The 21,831-nt window shown below is 51.3% G+C and overlaps 1 protein-coding gene across 1 annotated transcript in view; it reads left to right on the top strand.

Annotated features, from left to right (window-relative positions):
* The first annotated feature begins 434 nt into the window (after positions 1-434).
* COTL1 (coactosin like F-actin binding protein 1) overlaps positions 435-21,831 on the top strand; it is a 38,630-nt gene continuing 17,233 nt past the window's right edge. The window contains exons 1-2 of the mRNA XM_055307140.1: positions 435-642; positions 872-954. Of these exons, the coding sequence (XP_055163115.1) occupies positions 566-642; positions 872-954 (160 nt within the window). The 5' untranslated portion in view covers positions 435-565. The remainder of the gene's footprint in view (positions 643-871; positions 955-21,831) is intronic.

Raw genomic sequence — 21,831 nt, 5'->3', positions numbered from 1 at the left:
AAGGGAGGGAGGTAAGAGAAGAGGAGGCAGAGGGGTTAGGGAAGTGGGAGGAGCAAGGAGGGGGAGGGAAGGAGAGGTGGAGGGAGGGATAAAGAGGGGGAGACGCGAGGAAGAGGGAGTAGAGAAGGGTGAGGGAAAGGAGAAAGAGGGCTTGGGGAGGAGGAAATGGGGGGAGGGGGAGCCCGAGCAGGGGGCTGGGAGGGAGGAGGGGAGGGAGGAGCCGAAAGCCCCGCCTCCAGCCCCCGCCGCGAAGTTGCGCAACCCCCTCGGGCTGGGATTGGTCGTCGGCGAGCCGGGACGCCCCGCCCCCGCGGCCCGGCGGCCAATGGGCAGAGGGGGGCGTGGCGGAGCCGCCTGGGTCCCGGCGCGCGGTCGGTGCGCCCTCGGAGCAGCCGCCGCGCCCGCCGCCGCCGCGCCCGCCGCCGCCGCCCGCTCCCCGCGCCGCCGCCGCCGCCGCCCGCCCTCCGCCCGCCCTCCGCGTCCCCGCCGCGCTCCGATCCCTGCGGCCGGCCCGGGGCGCGCTCGGTCGCTCGGGGCAGGGTGTCCCCGCTGCGGGCCTGCGGCGATGGCCACCAAGATCGACAAGGAGGCTTGCCGGGAGGCGTACAACCTGGTGCGCGACGACGGCTCGGCCGTCATCTGGTGAGGAGCTTCCCCCGGTCGCCGAGCCCCGCTCCCCAGCCGCCCGGTGCCCCGAGGCCCGGGTGCGCCGAGCCGTCCTCGGGCGGGACGGCCCTAACCCTGGACAGCGCGGCGAGCCCGCGCTGCTGCTGCGCGGCCCGAGCATCTTCTGGGCCGTCCTGCTGGGGCTCGGCACCGTGCGGCACCTTCCCTGATCTCTGTGTGTGTGTGTTCTCCTCCCAATCCAAAGGGTGACTTTTAAGTATGACGGCGCCACCATCGTCCCCGGGGACCAGGGAGCGGACTATCAGGACTTCATCCAACAGTGCACAGGTAGGGAGACGCGCCTTCTGCGGGGAATTCCTGATCTTTTGGGAAATCGTCTACGCAAGGGGCGGGCGGGGGTGGTGAGGAGCTGCAGAGGCCAAACTGGGAGGAGCCTGGACGCCCCCGGTGCCTCTGGCGCTGGAGGGACCAGACTTGAGGTTTTGAAAGCCTCACAAAGTGTGGCCCTCTCTGGACATCCAGAGCCACCAGAGGTGACCACTTGACTCCGGTGCTCCACGCTGCGCTCTCCAGGAGAGACAGCTCCTCTGCCCCCCCCCCCCCCTCACCACCACCGCGGGTCACTGGGTTTTTTTTCCCCAAGGGTCCACTCAGTGTAGTTCCAACTTTGTGCTCAGCGTCCCCCACCACCCCCTTTCATCTGCCAGTGAGCGGAAATAAAAACAATGCTGGTGCTTATTGCAGGAGAAAGAAACTGTCATCTATATCCTCCCTTCTCCCAAGACCATTGTCAGTGTGCTGGTTATATGGGTGGTGTTGTTTTTTTTTTTTTTTTTTTTTGTAGAACATAGAGCCAGGTGTGATAGACAACACTCCCTCTGATGCCACTTACATGAAACTGTAGAAAAGGCAAAGCTGATCTGTGGTGTGAAAAGTCAGAATGGTGATCCCATTTCGGAGTAGATAGCCGCTGGCTGGGAGGGGCCCGCAGAAGGCGGAGGGGTGCTGGAAATGTCTCGTGTTTCCATCTGGGAGGTGGGTACATACATGTGTCCATATGTAAGAAATCATCAAGCAAGATATTTAGGATTTGTAAACTAATTGCACTTCCCCGGGGTGTGTGAAGCCATCGAAAGAAAGGAACACATGGCGTATGTAACCGCAGACCCCTTATTAGAGGCAAAAGGCTCAGCCTCCGTGGTAATAGGACCCTTCAGAGCCAAGACTGGAGAATGAACTCTCTCCAGGTCCCTAGTTTTAAAACAGATGTGCAGACAAAGGCAGCAGAGCCTTGAGGATAGGGCAGGGACCCTGCCTGAGTCAGCAAGGTGGGTTTGAATCACCGAGTGGCCACTTCCTAGCTGTGTAGTTTGGGGCAAGTTACCTAACCTCTCAGGGCCTTGGTTTCCTTACCTGTAATCTTGGAAGGCTGTTGGAGGACGACGGATGACTCAGTGCGTGGAGAACGCTCAGGACAGTACCAATGCGAAACTACATGGTCGGTCATTTGTGAAATAACTAAAAAGGTACGAAATTGTGCCATGGCTTATGTGACTGCTCCTTTCCCTATCTGTTTCCTTAACCAAGTGATTTTTGTGCATTTAGACCAATTGAAAGAATATTTATGAAGTGTCTGCTATGGGCTGGGTGGTACGAAGCTTTGGTTTTGTTTTTTAATGTTCTCCCAATTAAAATGTGTCCCTGACAGCTGCCTCTCAATAGGCAGTCACTCATTGCTTTTGTAAAGGGTTGGCTTAAAATATCAGATGTGTAAAGTACGATAACAACTCACACGTAAGTGTGGAGAGTCGATGGCTCTGGATTTGAACTCAGGCCCCTGACTCAGGAGCCCTGCATCTCGGCCATCCCTACCCTTCCTCCGCTTGTGGCGAATGCTTCGGCAAGTAGAGTAAATGCAGACTCTTGGCTTTTCCCCTAGATGGTGCACATCTAGGAGTTTCAGCAGTATTTTTTGCCTTGTCGGATCTGAGGCTTTGTCTCACAGGCCAGCTTCCCTCCTCGCTGAACTCAAGGACAGAAAACTAGCAGTTTCTTTCCTCCTCCTGACCATCCATCACACACCCCCTCCCCCTACCAGACTGGGTTTTGCTTCTAAAGCTATTGTTCTCACCACCAAGTAGAAGAAGGTGACCCAGGGATGAAAGAGCATCCTGTCAATAGAATAGATTCTGAACAGATGCTCTTGGCCATTGGGCGAAGCTGGAAGGGCTTGGTGCGGTCAGAGAAGACTTCCTTCCTCCCTTGGGCTTTGCAGGGGGTGGGGAGGGGGGTGTTCCTCTGACCCTCCCCCCAACAGGCAGGGATGGGAGTGCCTGGCAGGGGAACTAAAAATGCTTTCCCTGCTGTGTGTTGATCTTATGAATGGGCTGTGGGATCTGAAGGCTCCGTCTGTTTTGGCTGGAAATCTGCCTGCCTTCCCCGGCCATCTGTTGGACAAATGTATAGACGAGTTATGGCTGCTGGGTCTGTTCTTGTTCCTCTTGGAAAAACTCCTTGTTCCTTCCCCCAGCTATGTCCTCATAACCCAGTGACAAAGGACTCAGCACGCGACTAGTAGCTTGATAACACATAAGTCTCTGAGCTTGACGTGCCTTGTCTCCATCACTGAGATCGTTCCCCTTCCACAGATGAGTGCACCGAGGCCCAGAGAAGTTAAGTGAGGTGCCTGCATCACACAGCTAGGACGCAGCAGAGCCGGGGCTTGGATCCAGGCAGGGCGGCTCAAAGGCCCGTATCCTCAGCCTCCTCTCTCTCAGAAAGTGGGCTGAGATTATTAATTTTTTAAGTTTTATTTATTTAAGTAATCTCGACACCCCATGTGGGGCTCAAACTCACGATCCCGAGATCAAGAGTTGCTTGCTCTTCCGACCCAGCCAGCCAGGCACCCCGGAAGTGGTTTACGTTCTCATGCCCAAGCCATGAGGCTTCTGCAGTGGTGCAGCAGGTTCTGGTCAGGCCACAGGAAGTTGTCTGCAGGTTACAGAAGACATGCTCGCCCACTTAGGGAGGGCTCATTCCCAGGCAGGTGTCCTGACCAGCCTGTGGGGCCCATGCCACGAGGACAGGCTCCCACTGTGGCCCAGCCCTCCTGTTTCCAAACATCTAATAAGGTGTGCGGGGGACTGGAAGCCAGAACCAGCACCTGGTCTCTCCCTCCCTTGGCACTGGGGGCGGGAAGTTCCTTCTGGGCTTTCTCTCTTCCCTGACAGCCCCTCTTCTGGCCTTCTTTCTGACACACCCTGGTTTCCCACGCCTGTGCGCTGCCTAAGCTTCTCCTGCTCGTCTCTCCTCGCCCCCGGGCCTGGCCTCTCCTTGTCCACTGCAGCTGCTTTCTGGAAGGTCACTCATCTTCCTGTTTCTCCTGGCAGGATTTGGAGCTCTCTGTGCTCTGCGCTGGCTCTTCTGGCGCTGGATGCACCTGGCCCCCTCCTTCTGCACTCCCTGCTCCATCACCACCTCCACACTTGGCTTCTTGCCCCACACCTCAGTCCGTGGGAGATGGTCAGAGAGCTTGCAGGTGCAGAGGGAGAAACAACCTCATGCAGATTAGCTTGAGCAAAATGGCAGTCTGTAGCTTCCATAGTTAGAAAGCCCGGGGGAAGTACTAGCTGCAGGTGAGGCTGCCCAAAGCTCTGCCTTCTTCCTTTATTGCTCTTCTTGGGGACATGGGCATGTTCTCCCCAAGTGATGATGCGGATGCCCACCAGCCGGCCCAGCTTCCCCCTCCCTGGTGGGGAGAGGGAGACCCTTTGCCAATGACTTCAGCAGAAGTTTCCAGACTGACACTTTTTGCTTGCCCTGGCTGGGTTCATGTGCCCATCCTGGACCAGGCAGTGGGACTCTGGCTGGCTAGGCCTGAATCAGTGCCCACCCCTGGGAGTGCGGGAGGAACAGCCCCACCCAAACCAGGAGACAAAGTTGGGGACAGTGGCTTCTTAAGGGAAGAGCAGCAGTGCGCATGTCGGGAGGCAGGCATGCTACTTCCAGAAGAGGCGCAAACTTGTAACACAGGTCCGTTGCCCTTTACTTCCTGCCCCTTCCTGCAGCAATCTCTTAGCCCTTGGTCTTTCTTGTCTTATATCCACTGTAGTTCCATCACTGGAGTAACTCTGCCTAAGGCCATCTCTAACTGAGTCACTCCACTGCTCCTTAACCTTCTCTGGCTCCCCTCTGCCCATGGAATTTGTCACAGGCTGTCCGCTTGGCATTCCAGGCAGTTTGTCCCCACCTGCACACTTCCTGGCCACACCTTTCTCCGTGCACCTGCAGGCTGATACCTTTGGGCCTTTGGTTTTGGAAGTTCCCTTCAGGTAGAGTTCCTCCTCCCCATCTCTGCCCCCAACCAGCCCGGTGTGATGTCTTCTTTATTTCAACAGCCCAGAGTTAGAAAAGCTCTTGAGTCACATCCCAACTATGTCTCTTGGGTGCTTTGTGACCTTGGGCAAGAACATCCCTTTCTCTATGCCTCAGTTTTCTAATCTGTAAAATGGGGATCCTGGCAGTGCCTACCTCTGACAGTGACTGGGAGTGTTAGCTGAAATAGCACATTTAAAATGAGAGCATAGGTCCCTGATGCACAGGGCTGTGGTTACTGTTACTTTTCGTTATTTTTGCTCTTTTTTTTTTTTAAAGATTTTTATTTATATATTCATGAGAGACACAGAGAGAGGCAGAGACACAGGCAGAGGGAGAAGCAGGCTCCATGCAGGGAGCCGGACGTGGGACTCAATCCCGGGTCTCCAGGATCACACCCTGAGCTGAAGGCAGTGCTAAACTGCTGAGCCAACCAGGCATCCCTATTTTTGCTCTTGTAGGTCTTAGGATGATAGTGTACTTTCTGTTCTAAGCTCTCCCTGCACACCCTGGCCCAGTGCTCAGTAGGCAGACAGCTCCTGATTAGCCCCAGGAGGCGCCCAACCCCAGGTTGGCAAGCAGTAGGCGTTCAGCCCCATGTGGGTGTGCGTTAGACCTTTGGCCTGGACCTGCATGCAGTAGGTGCTCAGTACATAAACACATACTGAACAAGAGGTGGTCAACACAGTGGTTAAAGGTTTAGGCTGTGTTGGATGGCCTGGGTTCCAAGTCTAGTCAGTCGTGTGACCTGAAGCAGGTGAATGAGCACCTGCTCATCCTTTGCTATAACATGGTCATTTGGAGGGTTAAGGAAGCAATTCCACGGTGCCGAGGATATAAGTGCTCCTTAAGTGCTAGTTACAGTGGTTGTCATCTCACTGGTGGAATTTAACTGATGTGGAAGTAGAGTGTGTGGGCTGAGAGCACCAGAAAGGTGGTAGGGTAAAGAAATGATGGGGAAGAAACGGGTATGGAGCTGTGCCAGGGGACCACTGGTGCCCCCAGCAGAGCCTTCAGGAGTCAGGAGGAGCCGTTTGCCAGGCCGACTGGACCCCTGATCGCTCAGATTGCAGCAGAAAGAGCTTACAAGTCATGTATATGTGACTGGCAGTGGCTCGCACTGTCTCTGAAATCACGTTTGTTTTTGCACTTTACAAATAATACGTGTTCCTAGTAGAATATTGAAAAAGCAAGACTAAATGAAAAGAGAATAGAAACTGGATATAGTTCAGATAAAGTTTTTCCTCTAAGAAATTGGTTCACTAATTCATTTGCTCAGTTTTTCATTCATCCACCCTTCCTCCCTCGCTTCCTCCTTCTTTCCTTCCCTCCTCTCCTCCCTCTTGTCATATATACATAAGTGCTCCTCTGCAAGGTACCGTTCTAGGCACTGAGGATAAATAGAGAAACAGAGAAAGCCCCTGTCCTCAGGGAGCTGATGTTTTATTGTCATTGCCCTGCCTCTCAAATGGCTACATAGTGTTCTCTCATACAAATGTAACATTGTTTAGCCAATTTTTTGTTGATGGACCCCAAAGCTCTCTGTTGCAAGCAGTTCTATTTTGGAAAGAATCCAAGCACCTGGGAATGAATCCAGTTTTCTGCTGGTGTATATTTTAGAACCGATCGGAGCATCCGTGGTAGAGCCAGGGTGTCTTGCCTTGACTCAGAGCCTTGATACACTGTGTGACCTTGGGCAAGTCTCCCAGATTTTGTTTCCTCCTCTGTAAGATGGGGGTAATGATTGCACGTAATGCACAGCATTGTTGTGAGGATAAGTTGACATGATACGTATAAAGCTTGTAGGGCAGCTCCTGGTATAAAGTCATTGATCAAAACTATGGTTAGTGTTAACATATCACCTTCTTTTTTTTTTTTAAAAGATTTTATTTATTTATTCATGAGAATACACACATACACACACACACACACACACAGAGAGAGAGAGAGAGAGAGAGAGAGAGAGGCAGAGACACAGGCAGGCTCCATGCAGGGAGCCCAACATGGGACTCGATCCTGGGTCTCCAGGATCACGCCCTGGGCTGAAGGTGGCGCTAAACCGCTGAGCCACCCGGGCTGCCCAACATCTCACCTTCTTGAGAGGGTGTTGATGTTGCACTTCAGTGGATATGTTGAAATAGTGTGTGAAGTGGTTACCAAAAATGTGCGTTCATGGAGGGCAGTGTCAGCACGAAGCTTGGTTGGCATGGATGCCCTGTGATGTTGACTAGATGGTGCTCTGGGTGCAGATGGTATTCCCATGATGCTTTCTTGAGCCTGGGGTCTTCAGCTCAAAACATCGCTCACAGAGAAAAGTGGGCTTTGAGGGATCCCTGGGTGGCGCAGCGGTTTAGCGCCTGTCTTTGGCTCAGGGTGCAATCCTGGAGATCCAGGATCGAGTCCCACGTCGGGCTCCCGGTGCATGGAGCCTGCTTCTCCCTCTGCCTGTGTCTCTGCCTCTCTCTCTCTCTCTCTGTGTGATTATCATGAATAAATAAAAATTAAAAAAAAAAAAGAAAAGTGGGCTTTGATATTTTTGTCTGTCTAGCATCCTATCTTTGGCGTGGGGGTGGGGGGCCTTTCTTATTTTGTTATAATCCTGCTCAGCCAGTGTAGTTCCAGTGAAGCTGACTTGACTCCACACTGCCCTAGAAGGCATACAACTGAGACCTGGCCAGTCGGCGTGAGCCATGCCCTCTGTTGACTGATTGGTTCTGGGTTGGGCCCTTGTGACTCAAGTCAAGCCAATCAGCTCTAGCCTGGATACTTTGGACAGAGTTGCTGGGAGAACCCTTCTCTGGGATTAAGACCTGTAAGTGTAAGGAAGGGCTGCAGTTTACAGGATGCATGTGGAGAGAGAATCTGTGTGAGAATTCAGGAACAGAGCTAGAGACGGGGAGTGGGGCCCGGAGGGCGTGGCTTAAACTTGGGTCTACCCATTCCTGGAGCTCTGTCCTGAGGCCATTTGCTTTCAGAACCAGTTAAAATTTCCTTTTTAAAAAATTTTTTTTAAAAAAATTTATTTAAATTCAATTTGCCAGCATAGAGTAAAATTTCTTTTTCTCAAGCCAGTTTGAGTAGGATCTTTATTATTTTCATCTAAAGGAGCTGTAGCCTGTAGCTCCCCAGGGGAGATGAGATGCGTGGAAGAATTTAAGGGAGGAGAATCCAGGTTGAGCAAGGAATTCAAAAGCTCTCATAGGAGAATTGGATGGGGAATCTGGAGATGTGTCTTAGGGGACCTGAGTGTTGTCTTTGGTGTTTGAGGGGCTGCTTTGTAAAAAGCATGCATGCCTTCCGTGTTCCTATACCCACCCCGACCCCATGTGGTAGAATAAGAGCAAACGGTAGAAATTTCAGGAATTGGTTTTGGGTTCACTTGAGAAAGAACTGTCCTCAAGTTAGAATTAGGAGGTATGTCAGGAGAAGTCAAGTTAGAATGGGAGGTATGTCAGGAGAAGCTGCCCGGCCACTTGACATAGATGTTGAAGAAAGGGGCCATCTTTGACCTTCCACTCTCCTCCTCTCTCACAGCTCCCTTCTCTGGTCTGTTCTACTCTCAGGGGAGAGAAAAAGAATGCAGTGTTTACTATTAAAGAAAATATGATTTGGGGCGCCTGGGTGGCCCAGTCAGTTAAGCATCTGACTCTCTATTTCGGCTCAGGTCATGATCTCAGGACCCTGAGATTAAGTCTTGCATTGGGCTCCACTCTCAGCAGGGAGTCTGCTTGAGGATTCTCTCTCCCTCGCCTGCTGTCCCTCTCTATCCCCCGTTCATGCACTCTCTCTCAAATAAATAAATCTTAAAAAAAAAAAAAAAAGGGAAAGGAAAAATGATTTACTCTGACCCTTGCTCAAGAATAGTAAGGCAGACTTTATTTAGGGGGACTGTGTGAGGGTCCACTACAGTGGAGGTGTGCCATAGGGGAGAGGGATCTGAATACCTAGGAGAAGAAGTATGAATTTATAGACCAGGAGCCAGGGAGCAAGATGGCGGTCAGTGGATGAGGAGTCACCGAGAGGAAATGTCCAGACTGAGGGGAGATTCTAGCTGAACTGACCTAACAGAATTCTTGTTGCAGGTGGACCTGGTGATCACACATCACCTGGGGGGCGATAGAAGATAAGGAACCTGATTCGATATAAAGGTTGATCAGATAGGGAGGATGGGGTATCTGGTTGAACCAATTTAGTGGGATTCTCGTTGAAACTGGATAATGCCCAGATGAATGCAGAAGTCCAAAAGTTGAGACCTTGTCGGAAAAGATCTCAGAAGACCACATGAAAATTTGGTCAAGGACAGACTCTTGGCTTGCCAAAAGAAGAGGGATGAGGATGGAAATAGAGAAATCCACGTGTCCATGGCCTCTGCATGTGTAGCTGTACAACACACATACAATTGGCGGTCAATTTATCATGTTGTTCTGTCCTTGGATTTTTTTTTTTTTTCACCCTAGTGGTCTACACACATATAGATTTTGGGAATTTGAGAGAGGTCAGGAGAGATACTGTCTAAGGAGTCTAAGGAAATATGAGGTCAAAGGAAGCTTGAAATCTGTGACAGTGTTTTGAACGTAGTCAAGTGCTAAGCAGTTTGTCGGTCCATGCTTTCAACATACCTTGACTGAGCACCTTCTCCATCCCAGGGACAATGCTGAGTTACGATTTTTAAGTAGCACCCTAAGGCTATGGAGCCATTACCTTCATAGTTTTCTGCAACATTCAGTGTCCCATTGCTTTCTTTTCCCACACATCTGTTGCTGGGAGGTCTCAAGCTGCACTGCATTGCTTTGCTTCTTTGTGTCATAAGATGCATGGGCTTTGTGAGAGCTCATTTGGATTGCCTCCTGGGTGATATTGGTACTTGCTTCTGAGTTTGTGGTCTTTCCCTTCCATGGGGAAGGCTGCTACTTGTCCATCTTCCTGGTAAGAGTGTGTCCCTGGTTCAGAAAGAGTGTTCACTTACGTGAATTAAATTGAGTTTTTGCTTCTTGAATATCCTTGGGAGTTAATGCAAACTCTTTGAAAGTATTGCATGTGGATTGAATCCAGTGTTCCCTCCCCTAGCCCCAACTCCTATCATTCCTTCACCTTGTTACATTCTGGTGCCCCCACCCCACCCCCCCACACACACCTAAAGCATGGAACCCTACGTGTGGGTCTTTGGTAATTTTGTTTACCAAAATTAGTGGTCATTTCTTTGCCTTTTTTCCACTTTACATCCCTCCAGCATTTGTCGATAAGCACAAGTCATTTGAAAACACACTTTTCCTTCCCTCTGCTTCCCCTGCAAACTCACATACTTCTCCTTTTACACCCCTCAACTCTCTCATTCTCACTTCCTGCTGCCACTTCTCCTTTCTGTTCCTGCTGCATAAGTGTGGGTGTTTCCCATGGCTCTGCCCTTGATCGTGGATTTTCCTTCTCCAGGAAATTTGGTGAGCACCTGCTATGTGCCGAGTATTGAATGAGCTTGTGGCCCAGGCCAGAGGCAGCTTTCTAAATCTCACATCAGTTGGTATCAACTCTTCTCCCTTTAGAACATTTGGTGGGTTTTGCCCATAAGGTCCAAATGCCTAGAGATGACACAGAGTGCCCCATGAGCCCTCTGCCTCATGTCCCCGATACACAGGGTTCTGACCTCATGGATGCTCAGATGCCCATGTAGGTACTTTGCATGTATTAGCACATATAGTGTTTTTTTTTTTTTTATCCATGAGGATAAAATGTGTAAGGAGTTTAAGTAGTAGTTATTCTATTTTACTGATGAGGAATCTATTTCCTTGGAGAGTCAAAGTAGCTTGCTCGAGATGGTATAGTATAGTAAGTGGATAAACTGGACTTTGAACCCAGATCTGTGTCCAAGGTGCCCAGCTTCCCCCCTGTACTCTGCTGCCCTGCCCTCCTCTTTCCTTATGGCTTGGGGACCATCTTCCCTGTCTCTGCACTGTCCTCATCCACTTTGCCTTCCTGGAGGACTTCTATACATCCATCAAGGCCCAGTGTAAATGTCCCCTCCATTCAGATGCCCTCCTTGCCTTTGTGATGCTCACCACATCATACTGTGGTTCTGTGTATCTGTTTCTTCAGCTCCAGGGCAAGGCCCTGGAGAGAGGAACTCTGGCTCTGGTGATGGCATCCTTGGTGGTGAACCCCCACCCATCATGGTTAACCAGCCCCAATCTCTTTTCCCCCAGGGTGTGTCGCTCCCTTATGTGGGCCCAAGTTATGGGCTCCAGTGCTTAGCAACTCCTCAAGTCATGCCTGTTGTCTGACTCTCCTGCTGGAGTCTGAGCTCCTCTGATAGAACCCTTGTCTGTTCGATTCTGTGTGGTACCCTCAGCACCTGGCACAGCACCTGGCATCTTCCCCCAGATGCTTGTCCAGTAGATGAATGAATGACAGTCCCTGAGACATTTGGGAGCTGAGCTTTCCCCTGGAAGGCATGCTGTCCCCCTGCCGACAGAGCAGCCTGGTGGCCTGAATGGACGTCTGCAGGTGCCAAGGCCCCCTGGCCCCTGCCTCTGCCCCCACTAGCCTCTGGTCAGGATTTCCTGCCCCAGGGCCGCTGTAGGACTGCATTCCTCACCCACCTAATTTTGTGTTTGGCTTTTCAGATTCAGATCAGTGGCCTCAGTAAGGGCAGGTCCCCAGAGGCCTGTGTCTGAGCCGATGGCAGGGCTATTCCCTCGGCACTTCATATTTCATTTCATCTGTGCATTTTGAAATCAACTTGCAAACCAAATCATTCTGATGATGATCCAAATCAACCTGATTTGGTTCTGGACTTAGTTCATGGTCAACGATAACATTTTTCCTTTGCCTTCTGTAACAATTTCCCCCAAACTTAGTGGCTTGAGATAATGTAATTTTATCATCTTACAGCTCTGGAGGTCACAAGTCCAAAAATCTGTTTCCCAGGCTAAAATCAAGGTGTCGGCAGGGGCGTGTTCCTTCTGGGGGCTCGAGGGGAGAAATCTGTGTCCTGGCCTTCCCCAGCTGTTAGAGGCACCTGTGTCCCTTGGCTCATGGCCGCTCCTCCACCTTCAAAGCCATTTAGAGTGTGTTGAGGTCTTCTCATGATGCCCTTTCTCTGGTTCCGATTCTCCTGCCTCCGTCTTCCCCATGTGGGGATGGTCGTGATTACAGTAGGCCCACGTGGATCATCTGGGGTGATCTCCCCACGTCCAGATCCTCAACAATCACATCTGCAAAGGCCTGTGTGCTGTATCAGGTGACACCATCATAGGTTCTAGAGATTAGGATGGGGACATCTGTGGGGGCCACTGTTCTGCCAACCACGGTGACCTGATGATTTCATTTAATCTACACCGTGGCCCAGTTTGGTAGGCCTTGTAATTCCCACTCCATAGATGGAAAAACTGAGGCTCAGAGACATGAAGACACTGGCCCAAGGCTGCACAGAGGCCGAGCTCTGCCGCTCTGCTTCTGCCTGTGTTCCTGGCCACCACTCCTGACACTTGCTTCCCTACACTTGCAACTGAAATTCTTTAAAAACAAGGAGGGAAGGGGCGCCTGGGCGGCACAGTCAGTTGAGTGTCCGACTCTAGATTTTGGCTCTCAGGTCATGATCTCGGGGTGTCCTGGGATCGTGCCCTGCATGGTCAGGCTCCAGGTTCAACAGGGAGTCTGTTTGAGGATTTTCCTTCTGCCCCTCCCCTCCACCCTAAAATAAATAAATCTTTTTTAAAAATAAATGAAACAAAGAGGGAAAACCACGGGCAATCTCTTTTTTTCCCACCCCCAGTTTTATCGAGAAATAACTGGCATACATCACTATCAGTGGAAGGCGGACAGCATGATGGTTTGATTCATGGATACTGTGAAGTGATCCCCATGGTGGGTTTTCTGTATACCCATCATCTGATGTACATACAATAAGGAGAAAGAAAAGACATTTCTTGTTGTGATGAGAACTCTTAGTTCATGATAGCTTTCCACAAGCTCTTTTCTTGAACGCTAAGGGACAGACCTGAGGCCCGTGTCTCTGGCTGGTGGCACATTTGTGTGAAGACGCTGCTCGGAGGTAATTTTTCTGCCTTCCTGGAAGTGGCATATCTGGGGTGGCCTCTGATGAGCAAGCCCATAATTCAAATGTCTCTATCCTTCCCAGGGTGCAATTCTGACTTTACTACTTTTGTCTGAAAGGATGTGTCTGGGAGGTCATCTGATCTGACCTGGAAATAGTTTTCATTCCTTTTTTGGCTATAGTTCTACTCCGACTATAGACTGGAATGTATTGTTCACAGTTTGCAAGTAAAGGAAGTTGCCACCTCAGGCAGGCCAGCAGGGTCCCCTCTGGGTCATGCTGGGCTTCTAGGGAGGGATGAGAAGAGCCAGGCTCTGAGCAACCCCTGTGTGAGCCCCCTTGTCCAACAGAGGAGGGTCTGTGTTCACTCCCGTGAGTCACGCAGCCCTGAATGGGAAGCCACTTGCTCTGTTGTCGATTTTGCAGAACCTACTGCCATGTGTCTGAGTCTGAGAAAGTAGCTTACTCTCTTCTTTGGTGACTTGCCAGTACCTATCCAACAAATGTAAATCGAAGACCTACTAAGTGACAGCCTCTCTGGGTGCTGGTGATCTAAGCCACAGAGCTTGCATTGTTTTGGGGGTGCAGGGACAGACAATAGACAAGCTGGAAAATTAGATAACTCAGGGACAAGTGCCATAAAGAAAATAAAATGAAACAATGGCCTGGACATAGACTGCAGGGGGGCCACCATCACCCAGGGTGGCCATAGGAGGCCTAAAGAAGAAGTGACACTGAGATAAGACCTGTCCAAGAAGGAGGTGGACACTCGGGTACCTGGGTGAAGAGTGGGCTCAGCAAAAGGCAAGGCCCTCCAATCATATATCTGGTAACAGCCTCATGTCCAGAATATATAAAGAGCTCTTATAACTCAATAATAACAAGACAAACAACTCAATTAAAAAAATGGGAAAGGGGATCCCTGGGTGGCGCAGCGGTTTGGCGCCTGCCTTTGGCCCAGGGCGCGATCCTGGAGACCCGGGATCGAATCCCACGTCGGGCTCCCGGTGCATGGAGCCTGCTTCTCCCTCTGCCTATGTCTCTGCCTCTCTCTCTCTCTGTGTGTGTGACTATCATAAATAAATAAAATTAAAAAAAAATGGGAAAGTGAATTTGAACAGACTTTCTCCCAAGAAGATGTACAGATGGCTAATAAACAAATGAAAAGATGTTCAGTGAGGTGCCTGGGTGGCTCAGTCGGTTAAGCATCTGCCTTTGGCTTGGGTCATGATCCCGGGGTTGTGGGATCGAGTCTTGCCTCAGGCTCCCTGCCCAGTGGGGATTCTGCTTCTCTCTCTCCCTCTTTTCCTCCCCCTGCTTGTACTCTTTCACACACACACTCTGTCTCTCTCAAATACATAAATAAAATCTTAAAAAAAAAAAAGATACTCAACATCATTATTAGGGAGATGCAAATCAAACAGTTAAGAGATATCACTTCACACACACGAGGAGGCTATGTTGAGGATGTAGAGAATTGGAATCCTCATGCATTGCTGGTGGGGAAGGAAAATGTTGGCACCACTGTGGAGGACAGTTTGGCAGTTCCTAAAAAGTTTAAGCCTAGCAAGTTCACTCTGTAGTGTTTACCCAAGAGAAATGAAAACATGTGTCTGCACGAAAACCTGTATATGAACGTTCACAGCAGCATTATTCACAATAGACAAAAAAGTGGAAACCACCCAAATGACCATCACCTGATGGAGGACAGGCTTCACGGGTCTGGACCATCACTGGATGGAGGACAGACTAAATGTGTCTCTCCATATGCTGGGATATTATTCAGCCACAAAAGGAATGCAGTACTGATCCATGCTATGGCCTGGATGATCCGTGAAGACATAGGCCAAGTGAAAGAAGCTGGACACCAAAGGCACATATTGTATGACTCCATGTATTCATAGTCCCAGAACAAGTCTATGGAGATAGAAAGCAGAGTGGTTGCCAGGGTGGGGACAGGGGAGGAAGAGTGACCACTAGTAGGTATCAGGTCTCCTTTTGGGGATGATGAAACGTTTTGGAATTAGACCTTGTGATGATATTAAAAGCCAATTTATTGTACACCTAACAAGGTGCGTACCTTTTTATGGTCTGTAGACGATGTCTCAGTTTTTACAATGCATGGAGGAAAGCGGGTGGGTGGGGCAACAGAAATCCATCAGAAATGGGTACTTGGGAAACGTGGAGGTTCTGTCTTGAATATTCGTACGGGTTAATAAATAAGTGAATGAATAAAAGCAAAACGAGTCAGCTGCAACTGCACTGGAAGACTTGAAGACTGCAGCATACAGCCGGGGGGATGAAAACCATGTGTGAGGGGATCCCTGGGTGGCTCAGTGGTTTGGCGCCTGCCTTCAGCCCAGGTCGTGATCCTGGAGACCCCGGATCGAGTCCCACATCGGGCTCCCTGCATGGAGCCTGCTTCTCCCTCTGCCTGTGTCTCTGACTCTCTGTGTCTCTCATAAATAAATAGATAAATCTTAAGAAAAAAAAAAGAAAAAGAAAACCATGTGTGAGTTCTGTCTCCACCACCCAGGGGCTCTGAGGTGGAGATGGCAAAGCCATGCCCCCGCCCAGAGAAATGGGCATCAGAGCACGGGGCTGCTGGGCCATGGTCACTCCACGGAAACCAATGGAGCTGGGACCCAAGTCTGGGTCTCCTGGCTTCCTCAGGCTGCTGAGGTTCAGAGTTTGCTTTGCTCCACTGTGGCAGCATGCCTGGTGACATGAACATGAAACGTGGAGAAGACCCGGCATCATGTGTCTCTTGATGATTCTAGGAACATCACGTTAGTCTGCTTTTCCCACGTGCTTTTATTTAAAGGGCACATTGGTCCAGACCAGTCAAATGTTACCTCTCTGCCCACATCTGATCATTTCTGCCTGTCTATTCATTCCTGCTCTCTGGGGGTGAAAGCCACACTTTTCAAATCCAGGAACGGTATTGGTTTTATTCTTATAAAATGGCATCTCCCACTGAATTGAATGCAGCCAACAAAGGGGGGGCTGGAAAGTTTTTTAGCAGCCGTAGACGAGGGGGCAAAGGCTCTTCATGTATTCAGGAAATCTCTCTGGAGCACATGCAGTGGGCCTGGCACCGTCCCAGGCACTTGATACAATAGGGAACAAGGTTCCTGCCCTCCTGCAATGTAGGGATGAGCGAGCCGTTGGAGCCCCCAGGAGAGTCATTCTAAGCCTTTAAACACTTACTTTACACACAGTAATAATAAGCTGGTTATATGCTCCTCTAGCCTGTGGCAAGTCAGAAATAGAGAGAAGGGCTGGTAAAGGAAGGCATTCGGACTTGCCCCCCAGGAACTATTAGAGTTCTGTCAGAGTCTCTCCCCTAAGTTGTTAACATGAGCCCCTTTGTCCTTATCCTGTTAGCTGGGTGAACTCTAAGTCATCCTTCAAGACCCAGATCAAACATCACCTCCTCTGTGAAGCCTCCTTGATCACCACTCCCAGGAGGAATGAATTTCCTTCTCTCTTTGATGTTCCCATTTGCCCTGCGATAACTTGTTGCTCTGGCGCTAACTACAGTGTAATAGCTCAAGTGTAATTGCACTTGGTTTTTTTTTTTTTTAAACATTATTATTTTTTTTAATTTATTTATGATAGTCACACACAGAGAGAGAGAGAGAGAGAGAGGCAGAGACACAGGCAGAGGGAGAAGCAGGCTCCATGCACCGGGAGCCCGACGTGGGACTCGATCCCGGGTCTCCAGGATCGCGCCCTGGGCCAAAGGCAGGCGCCAAACCGCTGCGCCACCCAGGGATCCCCTTGCACTTGGTTTTTAAAAAAAATTTTTTAAAGATTTATTTATTTATTCATGAGAGACACAGACTGAGAGAGAGGCAGAGACACAGGCAGAGAGAGAAGCAGGCTCCATGCAGGGAGCCCAATGTGGGACTCGATCCCGGATCCCACGATCACGACCTGAGCCGAAGGCAGGCACTCAACCGCTGAGCCACTGAGGCGTCCCTACCCTTCATTTTTGTTTCCCAGGCTAGACTGTGTGTGTACCTTTTGAGGGTAGGGATTGTGTCTTATCCAGCAGAGCCCCCACGGCACAGACTGTTACTAAGTGTTTGTCAAATGACGGTCTGATGGCAGTGGAAGACGCCACAACACGAACGCAGGGCCGCACATGACAGGGGAGTTTTGTGCTTGGAAAGTCAGATGCTTCAGCGTCCCCAGGGTGTCCCACTATGGGTGCCTGAGTCCTGGACTCTACCTGGGGGACTGGCTGTGGCCTCTGTTCTCTAAGCAGAAGGTAGAGGCGGGTGTAACACGCTGACTTCCATTTAAGGAAGTAAAAGTCACCATCAAAAAAAAAAAAAAAAGTTCTGGTGCTTTGTCACTGGGGGAGAGCCTTCAGCTACCCGCATAATTTGGGTATCCAGATCAGTCCAGTCCCTGAGGGTCCTCCTGAACTAATCATCTTGCTTTTCCTCTGGCTATCCTGTACTCCATTTTCTCATGTTCTCTGTCAAAGTAGGAAGCTGGGTCATTCGCATTTAATGAAAGTGCAGCGAGTAGGGAATCGCTGGAGAAGACAGGGCCACACACATCCACCTGCATGCGTACTGTGGCCTCAGAAGTGGGAGGAACTGGCTCCTGGCAGCCGCAGGTCTCTGTCCCTTCCCCGGGGCGCCCAACGAGCCCCCTCTGTCCTCGGAGTCCCAGGGAGAACCCTTTCCACTTCCCAGGCCCTGGTCTGCAGCTGCCTGGCTCTCCCCACCGTGAGCAGCCCACTGGAAGGAGGGCTGCTGTGGCTCCGGTCCACTGTCCAGTTGTCCCCTCGCCCTGGGGCAGCAGGATGTCAGAATTCTTTCTCATTTCCTGTCATATCCGCTCCAGGGAGCTCGCTTGGTGGAAGCTGACAGCTCAGCTTTTTGGTGTGTGGGTTGTTTTCTTCCTTACTGAACCTTGTTTGCATAACTTCTTAGGGAGTCTATATAAGGTAAGGTCAGCTTTAGAGCAAGCTGCAATCATGTCGTGCTCTGGGGCAATTTCCTCCCTGATTCTTCTTCTCCTTTCTTTTTTCTTGCTCTGAAGTTCACTACTGGGGGGAAATTATGAAATGATATGCCCTCTCTGGCTCTGTGTTGGCCAGCAGATATGTAGTGGTGCCTACTATGGGCCTGGTGCTGTGGGATATAACAACGACCAGATGAATGAGAAAGTAGCTAAATAGACCAATAGGACATGCAGCAGAATGGGTACTTGGGTGGTTAACTAGGTGGTGGGACCCTCATTTTTGCTTCTTTATACTTCTGATTATTCTTCACATTGTGTTTTGGTGTGAAATGATAAAAAAAAAATTGTTCGAAGCATTTATAAAGAATTGAGTCTTCTCTGGATTTTGTCCTTTTCCAGCCAGGGCTGGCTTCAGGGAGAGTTGGATGGGAAGACTAAGGTCCCTTTTGGGAGAAGATGGGGCCCTTGGTCAGTGTGGACCTTGCGTCGAGGTCACTCTGGTGAGAATGTTGGGTAGGGTGGTCAGAATCTGCCCCTCGGTGTTTACCTGAGCCGAGGGGGATTTCAAGTTGGTGGGGAGGGCCGGGAGAGTCCTTGGGAACTTGGTGGAGATTCTGTGCCATTCGCAGTTTTTGGGAAAATACGGAGTGACTCATTCTGGTGGCCGTGGGGATCCCAGTGAAGTCTGACTTCTTTCCTTCCTCTGTGCCCATGCCCTGTGTGGTCCTCTCCTCTCTTCATGTTTCCCCCACACCCGCCTTGTCCTAAGTGCTTAGCATCAACTCCTGGTCCTCCTGCCATTCCCTGTCTTGCTTCTGAATCCCTCCTGCCAGGCCAGCCCTAGACAGAGCTCAGGAGGAGGTGGTGAGGGGTACAGGTGGTCAATGGGAGAGAAAGGAGGGAAACACAGGGTGGAGTACAGGGTGAGAGGAGAGCCCAAGGCAGGGAGGGGTTATGAAGGGAACAGTGCAAAGTGACCACAGTAACTTTCTGGGTGCTTCCTTTGCACTGGGCCACGCCCACAGACTTGGCAATGGCAGCTCATGTTGTGTATTAACTTGCTTAGTAAATGAAGGCAAAGACCTTGAAGAGAGAAATAGGACATGGAACTGGGTAGACCTTGCCTGGTGCTCAGTCCTGAACTGGCCGGGCCGTAGGGCTGTGGGGGCTATTGCACACCACAAGGCCTCACAGACTGCCTAGAGGGTCAAGGTCTTTTGAGAGTGGGGTGTATTCATGCCATGTGAGGGCCATCTTTTCATGACTAAGACTCTTGCTGGGTGGGAAGGGGCAGGTGTTTACAGCCCCAACTTGGGGACGAGGCCTGATGTGTGTGGTTGGCCTGGACTCTGAGCTCATGCACTGTCCAGAAGGCAATGGGAAATGGCACTGACAGTCCTCACAGATGGGGCTCTGGCCTTGCTTTGTCTCAGGTTGACGTCTCCTCTGAGATGGGGCCTATGTGATCTCATCCTGCATTTGGGAATCCTTTTCAGTGATGCGTTGTGTCTGATGGCTGATCTGGAGGTGACAGAAAGGACCCCAGCTACCCAGGGCAATGGCTCAGTGGCTCTGTCCTCTTCCTTGGGCCTTGGGATTTGGGCGGAGGGAGAGTCTTTGGGGGACAGTCCTGATGGTCTTTGGTGCTGAGATTCTCAGGGGTCATGTCTGGATGCCTCTGAGTCTGTAAATTCTGATGTTTGAGAAGCCAGGCCATACAGGAAACTCCTTTTCATGATCACTTCCTCAAAATAAAAGAAGCATGGGTGGGAAGGAAGGGGGTGGGCTGAACTTGCGGCACTTCAGCTTTTCTGCCTTGGAGACCTTCATCTTACCCCTCTCCTGCTGAGGCGGGTGCGAGTTCTCCTCTCCTTCACCCTCCGCCTCCCTGGTGGTTCTCAAGCTTTTGAGGCACCCGAATCCCCCAGGGGTGAGGCTTCCCAGAGCTTGTGAATCAGCAGGTCTGGGGTGGATCCCAAGCAGCCACATTCCCGTGGTTTCCTGGGGGACGCTGACGCTGCTGGTCCCAGGCTCTGGGAACGGCTCTCAATTCACCCAGTGCTCCAGCGGGCAGGGAAAGTGTTGTCTGGCTGCCTTACCCCTTTAGCTCTCCGAGCCTCAGTTCCTTTGGCTGTGAAATGGGCCTAGGAGCAGCACCAACCTCATAGAGAGCTTGGGATGAAGAAATGTGCCAATACGTGTACGCACATAGAGTGGTGCCCAGCATATCATAGGTGCTCAGTAAACGGCTTCAGTTATCCTTAGCACCCTTGCTTGTCTAATCTGCATGCCCCAGTGCTTAGCACTGCACTTGGCACACAGTAGGTCCTCGAGCAATGCTCTGGAAGCAGTGGCGGGAAGACTGTGTGTCTGGGAACGGCCCTGCTTTGAAATGCCGAGGAGTGAATGTTAGTGTGGTCAGCGCAGAAAGCCAGCCAAGAGGGAGACGCAGGGAGGCCAGGGAGGCTGTGGTTGGGTATGCCAGGTGGGTGGCACTGGGGTCCCCAGGGCAGTTTTACCAGAGAGGTGGGGACAGAAAGAGCAGTCTCCCCGGGAGCCAAGCCCCACCACATGCCTGTTTTCTGTCATCCTCACGGCCACCTCAGGGCTGTGTAGATGGGGCCACTGGGGTGTAGAGCCATGAGTGCACCTGGTCCAGGCCACAGAACTGGCATGAAGCTGGAAGGCTTCTAGTGGATTCTAGACCTTAGACTGTTAACTTGGATGCTGTGGAGCAGAAGATTGAAGATGTACGGCTGAGGGAGCAGCCGGTGTGGCCACCTGTGCAGAGGCCTCTATAGGAGACAGAGCGCTCAGGGGTCTGTCTGCTGTGGGGTGTCTGGGCCCGGGTTCCCCCACCGGGTTTCCCCAGAGCCTCACCCTCAGTTCCCGAGCCTCAGGCTGCAAACATGTGCCATTGGCCCTTGGGACCAAGTGGCACCATGGGGATGATGGCAATGTCAAGTACCCATGTCCTCCTGGCCAGTTTCCATTGTAGTGCACGCATACACACACACCCCCCACGTGTGCAAGTGCACACACAGGCACACATGCACACACAAGCACGCACACATGTGCAAGCGCACACATGCGTACACACACACGTTATACATGTACAGTGAGGCTCCGCTCTGCCTTTCTGTGGGCACACCCACATCTTCCTGTGCGTGAAGCGAGTGCCCGCAGAAGAGGGAGGGATGTGGTGCCGCGGCCGCACAGGTGTGTTTTGTCAGCCCCCGTTTGTCCAAAAGAGGGAAGGTGGCCCAACTCATGACTTCGAGCTCCAGCTCCACCCTGCACCAACCGGTGTGAGGCCACCATGGGCTAAGAGCCCCCTCCGCGGCGAGTGGCGGGGAGAAGCTCCAGGTCCGCGTGGGCAGCTACGAAATGTCGCTCCCACAGCCCGGCTTTCCCCGGCAGACTCAGCTGACTTCTTGGTGGCCTGCCAAATCGGGAGCCACAAACATTTGTAAGCATAACGTGACTCTTGGGTTTTCAAAAACGTCAGCAATCTAGTTGGCCAAACCGTTGCCCAGATAAGCGCCCAGCTGCCACCCAGGAAAACAGTCCCTCCTGCCATGATAATGTAAATGACATTGGCCTGCGGCTCTGGAAGGTCCCTAAGGGCCAGGTTCCCCATGTCCTGGGTGTGTGTGTGTGTGTGTGTGTGTGACTCACTTATTGTGTGTCAAGGTCCTTGGGCTGGGTCTTGGGCTGGTACTCGGGACACACGGTGTGCACCCTTCCTGCGTGGAGGCTCAGGCCAGTGATGGGGTGCTCAGGAGCCAGCTGCCATC

Source organism: Nyctereutes procyonoides, unplaced genomic scaffold (genome assembly GCF_905146905.1).
Source record: "Nyctereutes procyonoides isolate TBG_1078 unplaced genomic scaffold, NYPRO_anot_genome, whole genome shotgun sequence".
NCBI lineage: Eukaryota > Metazoa > Chordata > Mammalia > Carnivora > Canidae > Nyctereutes > Nyctereutes procyonoides.
The sequence above is the reverse complement of the archived record's forward strand: the minus strand, read 5'-3'. Positions and strand labels throughout refer to the sequence as shown.